General features: G+C 36.9%; 1 protein-coding gene across 1 annotated transcript; it reads right to left on the bottom strand.

Annotated features, from left to right (window-relative positions):
• Positions 1 to 11,411: 11,411 nt before the first annotated feature.
• On the bottom strand, positions 11,412 to 13,008 carry LOC111913750 (uncharacterized). The gene is made up of 5 exons (XM_052766474.1): positions 12,928 to 13,008; positions 12,503 to 12,808; positions 12,350 to 12,421; positions 12,026 to 12,215; positions 11,412 to 11,419 (listed from the first exon to the last, which is right to left on the bottom strand). Exons 1-5 carry the CDS (start codon positions 13,006 to 13,008, stop codon positions 11,412 to 11,414), a joined length of 657 nt encoding a protein of 218 aa, XP_052622434.1.
• Between the last annotated feature and the right edge of the window lie 2,277 nt (positions 13,009 to 15,285).

Genomic DNA, 15,285 nt, shown 5'->3' on the forward strand with positions numbered 1-15,285 from the left:
GCGAAACTTCAACGGGTCATAACTTCTTCGTTATAACTCGGTTTTCGGCGTTCTTTATATGTACGAAAACCTTGTAACATACTCTACAACTTGATTAAGATTATTTATTCTAAATAATCTTTTGTCGAAAAGTCGTTTTCGACCCCTATTGCCTCTAATTTGACTAGCCCAGATTTGCGGGCGTTACAGATCAAATCAAGCTTTGGGCATTCCCCTTTGTGGTGCAAGATGCAACAAAAGACTGGCTTTATGACCTCCCATCGGGGACGGTTAATACATTGGCAGATCTTGCACGGTTGTTTCTAGATAAGTATTTCCCAGAAATGAAAGATTCCGCCTTACCTAGAGAAATTATCGGCATCAAGCAGAAAAAGAATGAAGCCTTACATACCTATTGGGAAAGGATCAAGAAGTTATCCACCTGGTGCCCAAAACATGGAATTTTTGAATACAACCTTCTTCAATACTTTTGTGAAGGCATGTTGCCATGGGAATGGAGGCTTATTAATGCTTCAAGTGGAGGATCTATTGTGGACAAGATTTTAACCAAAATTTAGGAATTAATAAAGAATATGGCTAAAGATTCAAAGCACACTTCTCAAGAAGACGGGTGGTACACGGATGCACCCCAAGTTGTAAAAGAAGTCCAAACTCCTTAATTTGAAGCTCAACTATCCGAGCTTACAAAGGTGGTAATGATGCTAGCTAAAGATAAAGGTATGTAACCCACACCCTGCCCTTGCGGTATTTTCACTCAAGTGGGACACCCAACTGATATTTGCCCACAACTTCAAGAAGAAGATCATTTGGAAAGATTTTAATTTCATCTTTGTAAGCACTTTAGTACTTTAATTTCATTTCTATACTTGTTAACCTTGTTCTAGTCATGTGTGACTAGAACCATAGACTCTCCAACTTTATGTATTGACTATTGTGTGTGATTTCAATCATGTGATTTTGGTTTTGTTTCTAAATGCTATCTAATGAATTTGATTTTGTTTCAATTGAAAGTTTGATTTCAATTCTAGTTATTATTGGCCATTTGAGTTAGGGTTAAATCAACCCAGTTATCTATTGTGAAAAATCCGTAATTGTTTTGTAAAATAGAACAAGTAACAAGCACGGAATTGAATTCTTTAGAATAAATCTAGTGTAAATCAAATTCACACATTCTTACACTCTCGAGCTTGTGAGGAGTATTGAATGTTGTTGGGAGTATTCACACAAAGTATAATGCAATCTCTCCATTTAATTGTAAGAACTTTTAGATTATATTGGTAAGGTTAGGATTAATCAAAGAGCTTATTTTGGTTAATCAATATGGTGAATGAGAGGTACTAGAGCTTGTTAGCATTTCTAAGTACTAACTTAGATAGATTTGAACAAATTTCATTTCATTTATGGAATCACATTACTAATTTGTCTTGCATAGAGTTGGAGTACTTATAAATCCTGAATTTATTTTAGTTAATCAATTGTTTACTCATTACTTTAGTCTTTTGTTTAAATCAGTGCATATAAACTCCCCCATTCTTGTGACTGCATTTGTACCTTACGCAAAAAGGTATAAGCCATTGTTATGTGTCTCTGTGGATCAACCCTACTTACCTTGTATTGCATTTTTACTGCAAAGTAGTAGTGTTTTTGAAGTCATTTTGTACCCCTTAATTTGTTGGGTTTGACACGCCTAACAGAACACATAAAACTTCATTTTCCTAATCAAGTTCTACTGCCTTAAATTTTTTCAAATAGAAATCTAAGAATGCAACGTAAGGCATGCTATAATACTTAACAGTTAGCACATAATAACATATAAGGAATCTCTCCTAAAGTATGCTAGTGCACATTCTTAAATAATATAAAGTAAGGTACACAACCTAAAGCATGCTATAAAAATAAATCTATTAGCACATAATAGCAGTTAAGGCATATACCCTAAAGTATTCTAGTGCTTGTGTCTATATATTAGCAATTTAGGTATACATCCTAAAATATATTAGACACACTTTCACCACCATCAATTAGCCTCTAAGTTTAAGTCTAGAAATAATAACTATTCCTAGTTCGCTTAAACTAATGCTCTGATACCAACTCTGGCATCTCCCATTTTGCAGATACGAAAAAAAAACTTTTATTTATGCTGTCACAACCATGTTATCTTTGTTTGTAGGAAATCCCGATTTATTTAAAAATTTTGAGTACAAATGTTGTCTCAAAATAACAAAACCCTAATGATGTCATAATCAATAGACAATATTAGTTACATTGTAAAGACCTGTCAGTCTTAAATACAATTGCAGGTTGTCTCTTAATCACTTAACACCCTAATCAAGTTCCTCCGGCCTTAGCCTGATATATGTGATTCATATAATTTGAGTGCGTCAAGTTTGGTAACCTCGTGAGAAACATATGGTTTTAATTCCCACAATATTATTAAGATAATATATCATAAATATGTTGGATTATGTGTCTAATCCATTAACTATAATTGGTATAAACTTGAATTGATGGTAGCACAATCCTTTTGGATTGCCCTCAAACCTGACAACCGAATATGATGACTTTTAAAGAGAGAAGATGGATTTATTAATTTTTTTATTTGGTTAATAAATTAATTAGAAATCAAAATATATTGTTTGTTAATATATTATGAGAATAATATATTAATTAGAAATTGTAATATTTAATTAATAATTAATCAAAATTTAATTGGATTAATCTTGGGATTAATTGGATTAATTAAAAGTAGGAGGACTAAAGGTGAAAATGTTCAATAATTGAACATTGTGCAATTCTAAAACCTCCCATAAGGGGTGGACAAATTCTAGACACTTTCTAGGGTTTCCTTGGGCTCTAAGGATGCCTTGGATGCCTTACGGAGGAAGCTAAGGGATTAGGGTTATCTTGGAGATACCTGCTTTATCCAACACCTTTCCTAGACTCCTATATAAACCCATTGGGGTTTAGAATTTCGGACATACTCTTCCAAGCGGCTTAGGGCTGAAATTCTCCTCTGTCTTTATAGTTTTCCTTGGTTGCTAGGGTTTAGGTGTGAGCCATTAGAGGCGCGACACTTGTGGCGCTTGTTACTAAAGGTTTTCAAGCTTGGATTAAGATTGTTATTACTACATAACAATCAATGGTATGTTTCATAACCATAATTTGTGTAATTTTAGTTATATACTAGTGTTCTAGGGTTTCAACTTTGTTGTTTAATTTGTATGTTCAATTAGAGAAAACGTAGATAAAATTATTTAGGGTTGCATGCACATAAATGATTGTTTATTATGCTCAAAACCCATTAGTGGTATCAGAGCCTGGGTTTGGTTTTCTATTGAATTGATACTAATATGAACTTGAACAAAGAGGAGAAAACATAACTGTCATTCTGTTCTTCAATCACGCAGTGGTGTTCTTCCAACATAGAGTGTTGGCTTGCAACACGGAGTGTTGGCCTGCAACACGGCGTGTTGATCTTCTAACACGACGTATTGTGTTGTCAGATCCTTATTTTCGGATTTTCTTGCTCAACTTGATTTATTTGGTAATTATCTTTTATTAAATCTGCCATAATGCGAATTTTGTTAATCAAAGATAATTAAATAAGACCTAAATGTTAGGAGATAATTATATATTAGATAGTAATGAATTTATTTGATTATAATTATCTTAGTGGATGTTATTATTAATTTAATTAATTGATTAATTAAAGGATAATTAATAAATCTATAATTGGTTTAAATTTAATTAAATTAAAAGTTTAATTTAGTAAAAGATTAAACCCTTGCTACTTTAAAATATTTTAAAATAAACCCTTATATTATATGTAACATTAAAATTTTAATATTACTATATATATATATATATATATATATATATATATATATATATATATATATATATATATATATATATATATATATATATATATAAGACAAGTCAGTCAAACCGCTATTACGCCTCATTCACGAAGCCATACTATAAGGTAAGTTTAAGGAAGCGGCCTATAAAATGACCGACATTGGGTATCTACTCTTACCCATTGCTCTGTTGTATGGTGGAGGGCCGTTAGCCGAATGGGTTTGATAGGACATAATCTCATTACAAGTATAATGATATAAAGTAACTAAACTATTTTCTAAAATTCCACTCTTAGTTACTTTAGGAAAAATGTGAATTTGATGCTAATCCATGAAATTGCACATTGCACTTTTTATAAGTCGTTAGTGGAGCATGTGTGGTTAACCAACATGCTAATATGGATTAATAAAGGGTGGCAATGGGTATCTCGTAAATTTTCGTTGATTAATGGAGTGTATGTGGCTAACCGACACATTGATTAGATGATAAATGACATCGAGAGTACCAAACTAATTAGCATGGTTATTCACATCTCGTTTGTGATCTTCGACATCCTAGTCACAAAATGAAAGCATAATCGAGATTAAACATGTCATTGTACAGTTCAATGATTCTCAAAAGATCTAGGAGTTTCATAAGATTGAAATTGGTAAATGCTTTACCTATATAAAATAGATTCGAATTTGATTACGACATCCCTCTTCAAAGTTAGAATCGAAAATATGGATCCTAGCCTTAATTTACTTTTTTTGGGTTAATAATTAAGGATTAAAATCAACTAACATAAATTTTCTTTTCTCCTATTATAGATGTCAAGTTCAGACAACAATGGTCTTTCTCGTCCTTTTTGAAATGTTTTTCCTTCTCTATCTGAAGATGATCTTCCACATGTTGATCGAGGTGAAAGAATGTTCCCTTCTTCAAGAAATTGTGGAACTGGAAATCATGCTTCTCCAACTTTTCCTCCGCCTCCACCAATGACTCTCCCGAAGTCATATTTCCTTCAAAGTGAAAATACAAAGATCAGGAGATGGGAAGTGCCGAGATCGCCCACAGAGATCAGGAGCTTTCTGGGTTTGGCTGGATATTATTGCAGGTTTATCAAGGATTTCTCCAAGATCGCCATGCCACTCACTAGGATGACTCGAAAGGGCGTTGCATTTTCATGGGGACCGGAGCAGCAGTCCTCATTCGAGACCCTTCATCAGAAATTGTGCGAGGCCCCGGTGCTTGCACTTCCGGAAGGGATGGAAGATTTTGTGGTGTACTGTGATGCATCTATATCGGGTTTAGGGGTGGTGCTTATGCAGAGGGGGCATGTGATAGCGTATGCTTCGAGGCAGTTGAAGCCTCATGAGTCGAGATATCCCACCCACGACCTGGAATTGGGGGCTGTGGTATTTGCCCTCAAGATCTGGCGGCATTATCTTTATGGGGTTCGGTGTACCATCTACATGGACCACAAGAGTCTGAAGTACTTGATGGATCAACCAAACCTGAATATGCGACAGAGGAGATGGTTGGATGTGGTGAAGGATTACGATTGTGAGATCCTGTACCACCCGGGTAAGGCTAATGTGGTAGCCGACGCGTTGAGCCGTAAGGCGGAAAGCCCCCCGATCCGAGATATTTGTATGAGGTTGACGGTGATGACCCCGATTTTAGATACCATTCGAGGAGCTCAGGCTGAGGCTGTGAAGCCAGAAAACCAGAAGAGGGAGCGGGTTGTGGGTCAGGTATCAGGATTCGTTACGGATGGTCGAGGGCTTATGACTTTCCAGGGTCAGATTTGGGTACCGTTTGTGGGTGGTACGCACACTATTTTGATGGAGGAAGCGCACCGATCGAAATTCTAGATTCATCTCGGGGCTACGAAAATGTATTTGGATCTAAGGAAGGAGTATTTGTGGCCCTGTATGAAAAGGGATGTTGCATGGTTTGTCGAGAGATGCCTGACTTGTCGGCAGGTTAAGGCCGAGCACCAGCGTCCGCACGGTAAGTTGCAGCCGCTAGAGATTCCCGAATGGAAGTGGGAACAGATTACCATGGATTTTATCACCAAATTGCCGCAGACTGCGAGGGGAGTCGACGCGATTTGGGTGATCGTGGATAGACTGACGAAGAGCACTCATTTTCTAGCCATCAGCGAGAGCTCTTCTGCGGAGAAGTTGGCAGAATTATACGTGAGGGAGGTGGTATCGCGGCATGGGGTTCCGATGTCGATTATGTCAGATCGTGATGTGCGTTTTACTTCCAGGTTTTGGAATAAGTTTCATGAGGAGTTGGGTACGAGACTGCATTTCAGTACCACATACCACCCGCAGACAGACGGACAGAGCGAGCGGACGATTCAGACGCTTGAGGATATGCTTCGTGCATGTGTTTTAGATTTTGGAGGGAGCTGGGACACCTATCTGCCTTTAGCAGAGTTTTCGTACAACAACAACCATCATTCGAGCATTGGTATGCCACCCTTTGAGTTGTTGTATGGTCGGAGGTGTCGCACCCCCATCTGTTGGGGAGAAGTAGGGCAGAGGGTGATGGGTAGCACGGAGATTGTACTCCAGACGACCGAGCAGATTCAGCAGGTCAGGCAGAGGTTGTTGACTGCGCAGAGCCGCCAGAAGAGTTATGCGGACAAGCGGCGGTCCGAGCTTAAGTTTCAGGTTGGCGACCTTGTGTTCCTAAAGGTCTCTCCTTGGAAAGGGGTGATATGATTCAGGGAAAAGGGCAGGTTGGGACCCCGATATATTGGACCCTTCAAGATAAATGCTAGGGTGGGCCGGGTAGCCTACCGGTTGGAGCTACCTGCTGAGTTGGGGCAGATTCATGATACCTTTCATGTCTCGCAGTTGAGGAAATGTATTGCCGACGAGTCGGCAGTGGTGCCATTGGATGATATTCAGGTGGATGCAGGCCTGAACTATGTAGAGAGACCAGTAGCGATCAGGGATCGGAAAGTTAAGGTTTTGAGGAACAAGGAAATACCGCTGGTACAAGTGCAGTGGCAACATCGGAAAGGGTCTGAGCTGACGTGGGAGACCGAGTCTGAGATGCGGGATCAGTATCCGGAGTTGTTTTCAGTATGAGACTTCGGGGGCGAAGTCTGATTCTAGTGGGGGAGAATTGTAAGAGCTCGAAATCCAGGTATTCTTCTTTTGGTCTTGCATCTTGGTTAAGTTTGTGAATTAGGGTTTTCATGGTAGGCGAGTACACTGGGCATACAAGGTGTACGCTGCGCGTACTCGCGCACCTCATTTTGGACGCGTTTTCCCTCAGGTACGCGGGGCGTACCCAAGGTTACGCCCGACGTAATGTATTAAGACCCAAACCTTAAATTCCTTTGATGGGGCTATATAAGGAACATGTGGCTGGTCTTTTCAGCCACCATCCCTCAGAGTGAAACCCTAAAAAGGAGTGTACCCTCGTTCCTAGGCCATTGTGTGTGTATTCTAAGCTTGGTGGTGCCATTTCAAGGTTGCATAGAAGAAGAAGAGCTTGTTGGAGAGGCTAGAAGTGGTGCTCAAGTGTAGATCTGAACTCTGCAAGGGCTAAAGCTTCATTTCCAGGTATAAAGTTTGGATCTTGTCACTTGGTTCATGTTGTATGCTTAAAAGGTCATTTTCTAGGGTTTAAGTCCCAAAGGTGGAGACTTTTGTGCAAATGGCCTCCATAAGCTTAGATACTTCATATTTCTGATCTATTGGAGTTGTAGACTCATAAAAATGGCATCTTGGACGTGGGGATTTCACCATGCATGAGATCTAGGTCCTTGAGTTTGAATAAAAGGTTGTATTGTGATGTTGGAGCCTTTACAGTCGTGCCAAGGCTTAAAGGTCTCGACTTTACGGGTTAAGACACATTAGAAGAGTCGGATCTAGAAGTGGAAGTAATGGCTTAACCGATTAAGACCAGAAATGGAGAGTGGCTGATTCTGGGGGTTACGCCGGGCGTAACTCCCAGTACGCGCAGCGTACTGGGTGGAGACCCCGATCAGGGAGGGATTGCGACGTACGCCCCGCGTACTCTCAGGGTTTGACTTTGGTTGACTTTTAGGGTTTTGGTCAACTTGAGGACTTTAGGTCAAGGAAGGGTAAAATGGTCTTTTACCCTCTGAGGAATGATGATAAGGAATAAAGTTCTAAGTGGTGGAAGTCCTTGTGTAATATATGATATTTTTATGTTTAGGCGAGGTTGAGCCGTCGTTCGGGGTCGGTGTTAGCAAGGACTCGAGATCTTAGACTTTCCACGAGGTGAGTCTTCTCACTATACTACACCCGGAAGGGGTTTGACTGTGTGACCGGAAGGTCGGATTTGGTATGAGATATATGTGTGATAAGCTAATCGTTATATGTACCATGTATGATATGCTTGATATGGGCCGGAAGGCATTATGTATGGGCCGGAAGGCGAATATGTTATTGGCCGGAAGGCGTTGTAATGTGGACCGTAAGGTTGGCATGGGTAGGACCGGAAGGTTTACCCAGTCGGGACGGAAGTCCCATGAGACACAGGGACCGGAAGGTCAGGGCCTAGAAAGGCGTGTGTGTGTAGGTTGTATTTTGGGGAACTCACTAGGCATTTATGCTTACAGTTGTTGTGTTACGTGTTTCAGGTACCAGCGAGGACCGTGGGAAGGCGTCGGCGTGATCTGTACACACTGATAAGGGATTTATGATCTTGGGATTTGTATGACTTGTTTTATGACATGATACATTGGATTTTTATGCTTTATTTTGGATGTAAATACAATTTTTAGAAATTAAAAATTTGTTTTAAAATTTACGTTGTTACACTAACACACATGTTGATTGATGTTGAAGCATAAATGCTTAAGAGCACAAGTCAAGCAAAAGCGTTTGAAGGATTTGCCTCTCAAATTTCCATGGACGTTGAAAAAGGTAGTCCATATGTTTCTATTTCCAAATGAAGGGGCATTGGTTGCGAAGCTGCCTAGACTACTTGAAAGATCTTAGAGATAGTAAAGTCAAGTTGTGCTACTCTATTTCATGTACATCTATTATCTAACTCCATTATTTTTAATAAGTTCCTATTCGTAGATTCTTAATACATGATGTGATGATCACATTTTGATGTTTTGCAGGATCTAAGAGATAGAAGGAAGCTTAATAAGAGTGAGTTGAATCTGATCGTGAGAGATGGATTTCGGTCGTATGGTTCGATGATCAGGTTTTGGAAGCTACTCTTAAGAGTGATGATAACTTAATTGATTGCTTAGGAGATGTTTAGAAACATAGTTTTCATGTTTTTGCGTTGTAAGTACAAAATTCTTCCTCTTATTATAAATAAAAGTGAAATTTTGATTTATCTAGTTTACTTTATGTTTCCTTGAAATGGCATTTATGGAAATTCGTGGTTACATTTCTATTATTAGCAATGTTAAATGTGGATTTGATTCTTGATTAATTGTTTGTGGTATTGTCATACTTAACCAAGTGAAAAGGAATTCTCATCAGCCAAGTTTTAATTGGATAGAAATTTGGAGTCATGCAATTTGAATAGTGTGATGTATGAGAATCTTGATCATTGGAAAATTATGACTAATTCGTTGACCACATGTTTATGTGGGTCAAGTGCAGAACTAAAGGATCTAGGAAACATTGATGTGGACTATTCAGATCCGCCAAAAAGGATGATAACTTCATTCGTCATGATTTACTGATGCTTTAGTACACATGGTTGTGTTTATAATATTAAGCATAATTCTGATACTTTGAGAAGTTTCCAAGAGTGGAAGAACGAATAATAAGAATCTATTAGGCAGAAAGATAAAGGTTTCGCTAATATAAAGGAAAGGAGAGTACTTTAGTATCATGTTTTAAGATCATCTTAATGATTGTGGAACCATGTCACAAATTGATCCTCGAAGAACAACTTAGTGCAATTGTTTGACTAAGAAAAGGAATCAGATATTGTTGAAATGGTTTAATCATTAGATGGGTCATACTTTGTATCCAATTAAAAAATTTAGAGTCATACTCTAGTGACTACACATCGTATCTTGAAATGGATTTTTATACTAAGTAGGTTTATAACACCGCATGAAATGTGGAGTAATAATGTTTTCTTACTCTAGCATACTGGAATTGGAAGTTGTGATGTTTTGGTTAAAACAAAGGATGAACTTGTTGGATTAGGTGTCTAAGCCCATAACTATAATTGGTATGTACTTGACCCGAGAGTAGCATGGTCTATTTGGGTTCCCTTCACCAGAGCAATTTGATAGGATGGATTTTTGAGAAGAGGTTATTTATGATTTATTAATATATTATAAGTTCTAATATATTAATATGAAATCATATGATTTAATTAGTATTGACCGAGAATTAATTTGGAGATCAAAAGAGACTAATTAAATTAATGGGGGACTAATTGTGTAAATTGGTTATATATATGTTTTGGGCTTATGATACATGATGGACTAAATTTATGAAAGAATCCATAAAGAGTTAGCCGACATGAATCATGGATCATGGATAATAAGCCCAAGGGTATGGATTAAGGTTTTACCATGACTCTTAGAATTTTACAATATATATATATATATATATATATATATATATATATATATATATATATATATATGTCACCCTATAACAAAAATCAGTTACCCTAGTGTATTCTTGGAGAAGCATAACCGAATTTTAGTGATCCATACTCTCTCTCTCAAAAGTCCTCCTTTGTTCACGGTGTTTGTGAACCATTTGAGGCATCATATTTGAGGTGCTAAGTTCTAAAAGGCCAAAACTAGAAGCTACAACAAGAGGTAATTCAAAAACTCATTTTTATGTTGTTTATGTCAATTGTATGCTAGTTGTAGACTTAATGCTTTGGAAACAATATTTCATGTATAATTAGAGAAAACATAGATCCAAACATTTAGTGTTGTATGGGCACCATAGGATGTTATAGTATACAAAACCCAATAGTGGTATCAAAGCCTAGAATTGTTTTTTGTTATATTTGGTGCATGGGTTATTTTTCCAAAGCTGAAAAACCGTTCTGACAGCACCTACTCGACGAGTACATGCTTGGACTCGACGAGTTGGATAAATTTTACCATGAACTCGACAAGTCCATAGTCGGGGTCGACGAGTTGTATGATCAGATTGCCGTTTTTTGGGTTTTTTTGGCCTGTTTTGGATTAGGATCATTACCACAATATGTTTTAGTTCATAAAATTTGATTTTGTTGGTATGGTAATGATTATCCTTGTCCAATTAAAAGATAATTAACAAAATTTCAAGATTTGTATTAGTTTATATAATAGGCTAATTTCTTGTAAATTGCTGATATGAATTGTCTTGACTTATGAGTTTAACTTGGTCATAGATAATTATTTGATTATTTTGTTAATTGAAATATTTGATCTTAAATGTTTTTAAAGTTCTCCACAACTTGTCTTCAAGTTATGGAACATGAAAAGTTTTTCCATAAAAACGACATTAAACTCATAATTTATGGAATTCAAAGGTTTTTCAAGAGTTACAAAACTTGCCCTCGAGTTTTGGTATTTGAAAAGTCTCTTATTAAGAAACTTTTTTAATAAAAAAATTAATTAAATAGTTTTTAATTTTGAATTTTTTATATTTAGAACCTTGAAGTATTTAAGTAGCTCAAACTGCACCTTATGGACTTTATTAAATTAATTAAAATGTTTAATTAAAAGAGAATTAATAATTTCATAATAGCATGGTTTAAGTTTAATTAAATTTAGAGTATAATTTATTAATAGATTAAACCATCTAAAAGTTTAAAATACACCCTCATACTATATAAAATTAAAAGTTTAATAATTATATATGTATAAGTTAAAGAGTCAGTCTTACCGTTAGTAGGCCCCATTCACGAAGCCGGTCTATAAGGGGGGTATAAGGTTACTGCCTATAAAATGGCAACTTAATGGGTGTCCATTCTCATCCACCGCTTCCTTGACTGGTGGGGGGTCGTTAGCCGAACGGGTAGGATAAGACATTCTCATTAAAAGTATATTAAAACTACCAAGTAACTAAACACTTATAAATTCCAATCTTAGTTACTTAGGAAAAATATGAATTTGGTGCTAACCCATGAAATTGCACTTTGCACCTTGCTGGGTTTTTAGTGGAGCTTGTGTGCTAACCCATGAAATTGCACTTTGCACCTTGCAAATGCGATTCCCAATAAGATACATCCATTTTACCATTCCTATTGGGAATCGCATTTGCAAAAGAGCCTAATCCATAAAGTCTTTTTTTTTTATCATGACCACCAACAACAGCATAAAAGAGCTTGTCCTCCTCAAATTCAATACCTTTAGCTTCCAACTCTTCCCATTTTTCTGTATAGGCCGCCTACAAAATTAAAATATTATAAGTTAAAAGATATCAAATTTAGGATTGGTATTATGGAGTAGCTACAATATAAAAGTTTAAACTGAAATGAATATTACATGTATTTCTCTATCTTTTTCATTTGTGAAAGTGACTCCATCGTGATTCTTCGTGTGTGTATACATGAATAATTCACTATGGGGTGGCTCATTTCCTAATTTCCTCTTCTGCATAAATACCATATAAAATGTCAAATATACAGATAAACATATACAAACATTGATACGATGTACCATTTAAAAAATTACCAAATCAGAAGCTATCTTTAAATGACTTGCGGATCCAGCGTTATGTGTAGGTTTTGCTACTCCAGCAGCCACACCGTTACACCTATTTTTCTTGTTCAGCTCAAATTTTGTCTTGCATTCTTCTGTATTCCATTTTAATTGCCAGGAGTTCCAGACTTCCTGTGGAATATGAGTTGGTTTAAAGCCATGTTTGTTTCCTTTTGGACTTCTCATGTTGAAGAGATATTGACCATAACTTTCTGCCACTTTCCTTGCCCAAGCTTGCCTCACCACCGAGTCTATTGTTTCATCCCAACAACATTTTTTCTACACATTAACAATATAAACATAAGTTTAAGTGTAAATGTTTACCATACATCAATTTATCACATATAGGTAATTACCTAAAACTCCTCCCAATATAATTCACACATTTCTTTGCTTACTTTTGCCCAAGCGTACCCTTCTGGATCTATTCTTTGTTTAAAAGACTGACTAATCAAGTGTGCACAAGGGCCTGGTGGCATTAGTCTGCAAGTAATCATGTGATGTGTTAAGTTATGAATTGATATGTATGTGTAAACCAAAAGTTTATACATAGAAAAGGATGTAATTAAGATTTGATTGGTAACTCACGTTTTTACCAAACATGAACAGTTAAATGTCCATCTGGTCCACAATCTTCAGAGGAATTGTTTTCACCTTCTACACTTATGACTACAGATCCATTCATGGTTGGTTGTGTTGGTGATGGGGTAGATTCTTGGATAGGTTTTGTTGATGGGGTATATTCTGTGGTAGGTGTTGGGATAATTGTATATGTTGAGGATGTGGTAGTTCCTTTACTTAAGGAGGGTGTGGTAGTTACTGTAGTTATGGAGGATGGTAGTGTAGATGCAGGTTTTGAGGTTGTGGTAGTAGATATAGGTGTTGATGATGTGGTAGTGGGTGTCAGTGTTGAGGATGGTTTAAATGATGTAGGTGCTGAAGTTTAGGTTATTGGTGTAAGTGTTGAGGATTGTATTGTTCCAGATTCTGAAGTTTTAGATGTTTTTGCTAAGCAGGGTGTGGATGTTGTAAGTGATGCCAAGGAAGTGGTAGTCATGGGTGATGTTAATGATATAGGTTTAGGGGTTTTGTTGGTAGATGTTATAGGTGCTTTGGATGTGGTTGTTGGTATTGGAAAGTCTATTTCTTCATCTTGTAACTGTTTGTTTACGAATTTTGCAGCTGAAATCCTGTTGCATTTCATAACTTGTGGTGCAATGAATTTAGTCCGCTTCACACCGGATGCTCCTTTTGATTTTGAGGTCGACATCTTTATGGATTAAAAATTAACAAATAACTATAATCAATAACATTGTATTAAATATGAAAAACTACTGATGACGAGAGAGACACAAACAATAAAAATAAAATATATATGAAGGCATTATTTTGCATGCAAACTATTGATTACAATCAAAACCAATTTACTTGTAATTTAAGATGATAATATACATGAAGATGATCAGAGAACAAAAAACAATCGATCATCATGATAACAGCAAATTAAATAAAAATAAATTTTAGATGACTGACAACCTATATCGCCAGAGTCAGTGCACAAACGTATAATGAACAAAGATTTCGATCAGTTCGCCGCCGGAGATGAAGATTACATAAAATGTAAACCCTATTTCTAATCAGTAAACATACCGTAATATGAAACACAAACGTGTGTAGGTTGGAGGGAAAAGAATTGTGAAATATTTTGAACATCGGCTAACAAAAAATTCGAACTTTGGTAATTACCGCTAAATATTTAGTAATTCAAATTTATTAAAGTAGTTACAGATTGATAGATAGGGTATATACATATAAATAACGTCAAGAAAAAACACAGACAAACAATGTGTTAATAGTATAATTTTAATTTCAAATTATATACGAGGACTAAACATTAATAAACTATACATATTTATGCTTTTATGTTTAAACCGAAATTTATATACAAACGACGTACGGGTCATATCAATATATATGGGTCATTGGTTATGTGAACCATGGTATACCCATGGATGACATATGGGTCATTGGTTAACATGGTACTGGCATATGGTGTCCATGGATGACATAGGGCCATTGGTCAACATGGTAGTGACTTATGGTGTCCATGGATGACGTATGGGTCATTGGTCAACATGGTAGTGGGTTATGGTGTATATGGATGACATATGGGTCATTTGTCAACATGGTAATGGCTTATGGTGTCCATAGATGACATATGGGCCATTGGTCAACATGGTAATGGCTTATGGTGTCCATGGATAGCATATGGGTCATTGGTCAACATGGTAGTGGCATATGGTGTCCATGGATGACATATGGATGATTGGTCAACATGCTAGTGGCTTATGGTGTCCATGGATGACATATGGGCCATTGCTCAACATGGTAATGGTTTATGGTGTCCATGGATTACATATGGGCCATTGGTCAACATGGTAATGGCTTATGGTGTCCATGGATGACATATGGGTCATTGGTCAACATGGTAGTGGCTTATGGTATCCATGGATACAATATGGGTCATTGGTCAACATGGTAATGGGTTATGTTGTCCATGGATGACATATGGGCCATTGGTCAACATGGTAGTGGCTTATGGTGTCCATGGATGACATAAGGGTCATTGGTCAACATGGTAATGGCATGGTGTCCGTTGATGACATATTGGTCATTGGTAACCATGCTAATGGCTTATGGTGTCCATGGATGACATATAGGCCATTGTTCAGCAAGGTAGTGACTTATGGTGTCCA

The sequence above is a fragment of the Lactuca sativa genome, chromosome 8 (assembly GCF_002870075.4).
Source record: "Lactuca sativa cultivar Salinas chromosome 8, Lsat_Salinas_v11, whole genome shotgun sequence".
In the NCBI taxonomy this organism is placed as follows: Eukaryota; Viridiplantae; Streptophyta; class Magnoliopsida; order Asterales; family Asteraceae; genus Lactuca; species Lactuca sativa.

Bases quoted from the DNA above. Each gene is read 5' to 3' on its own strand.
- LOC111913750 (XM_052766474.1), bottom strand. From the start codon at position 13,008: ATGCCACCAGGCCCTTGTGCACACTTGATTAGTCAGTCTTTTAAACAA. The intron at 12,422-12,502 runs GTAATTTTTTAA...GTATTTATGCAG, and splicing joins TAAAGATAGCTTCTGATTTG to AAGAGGAAATTAGGAAATGA. The intron at 12,216-12,349 runs GTCACTTTCACA...TTAATTTTGTAG, and splicing joins ACACGAAGAATCACGATGGA to GCGGCCTATACAGAAAAATG.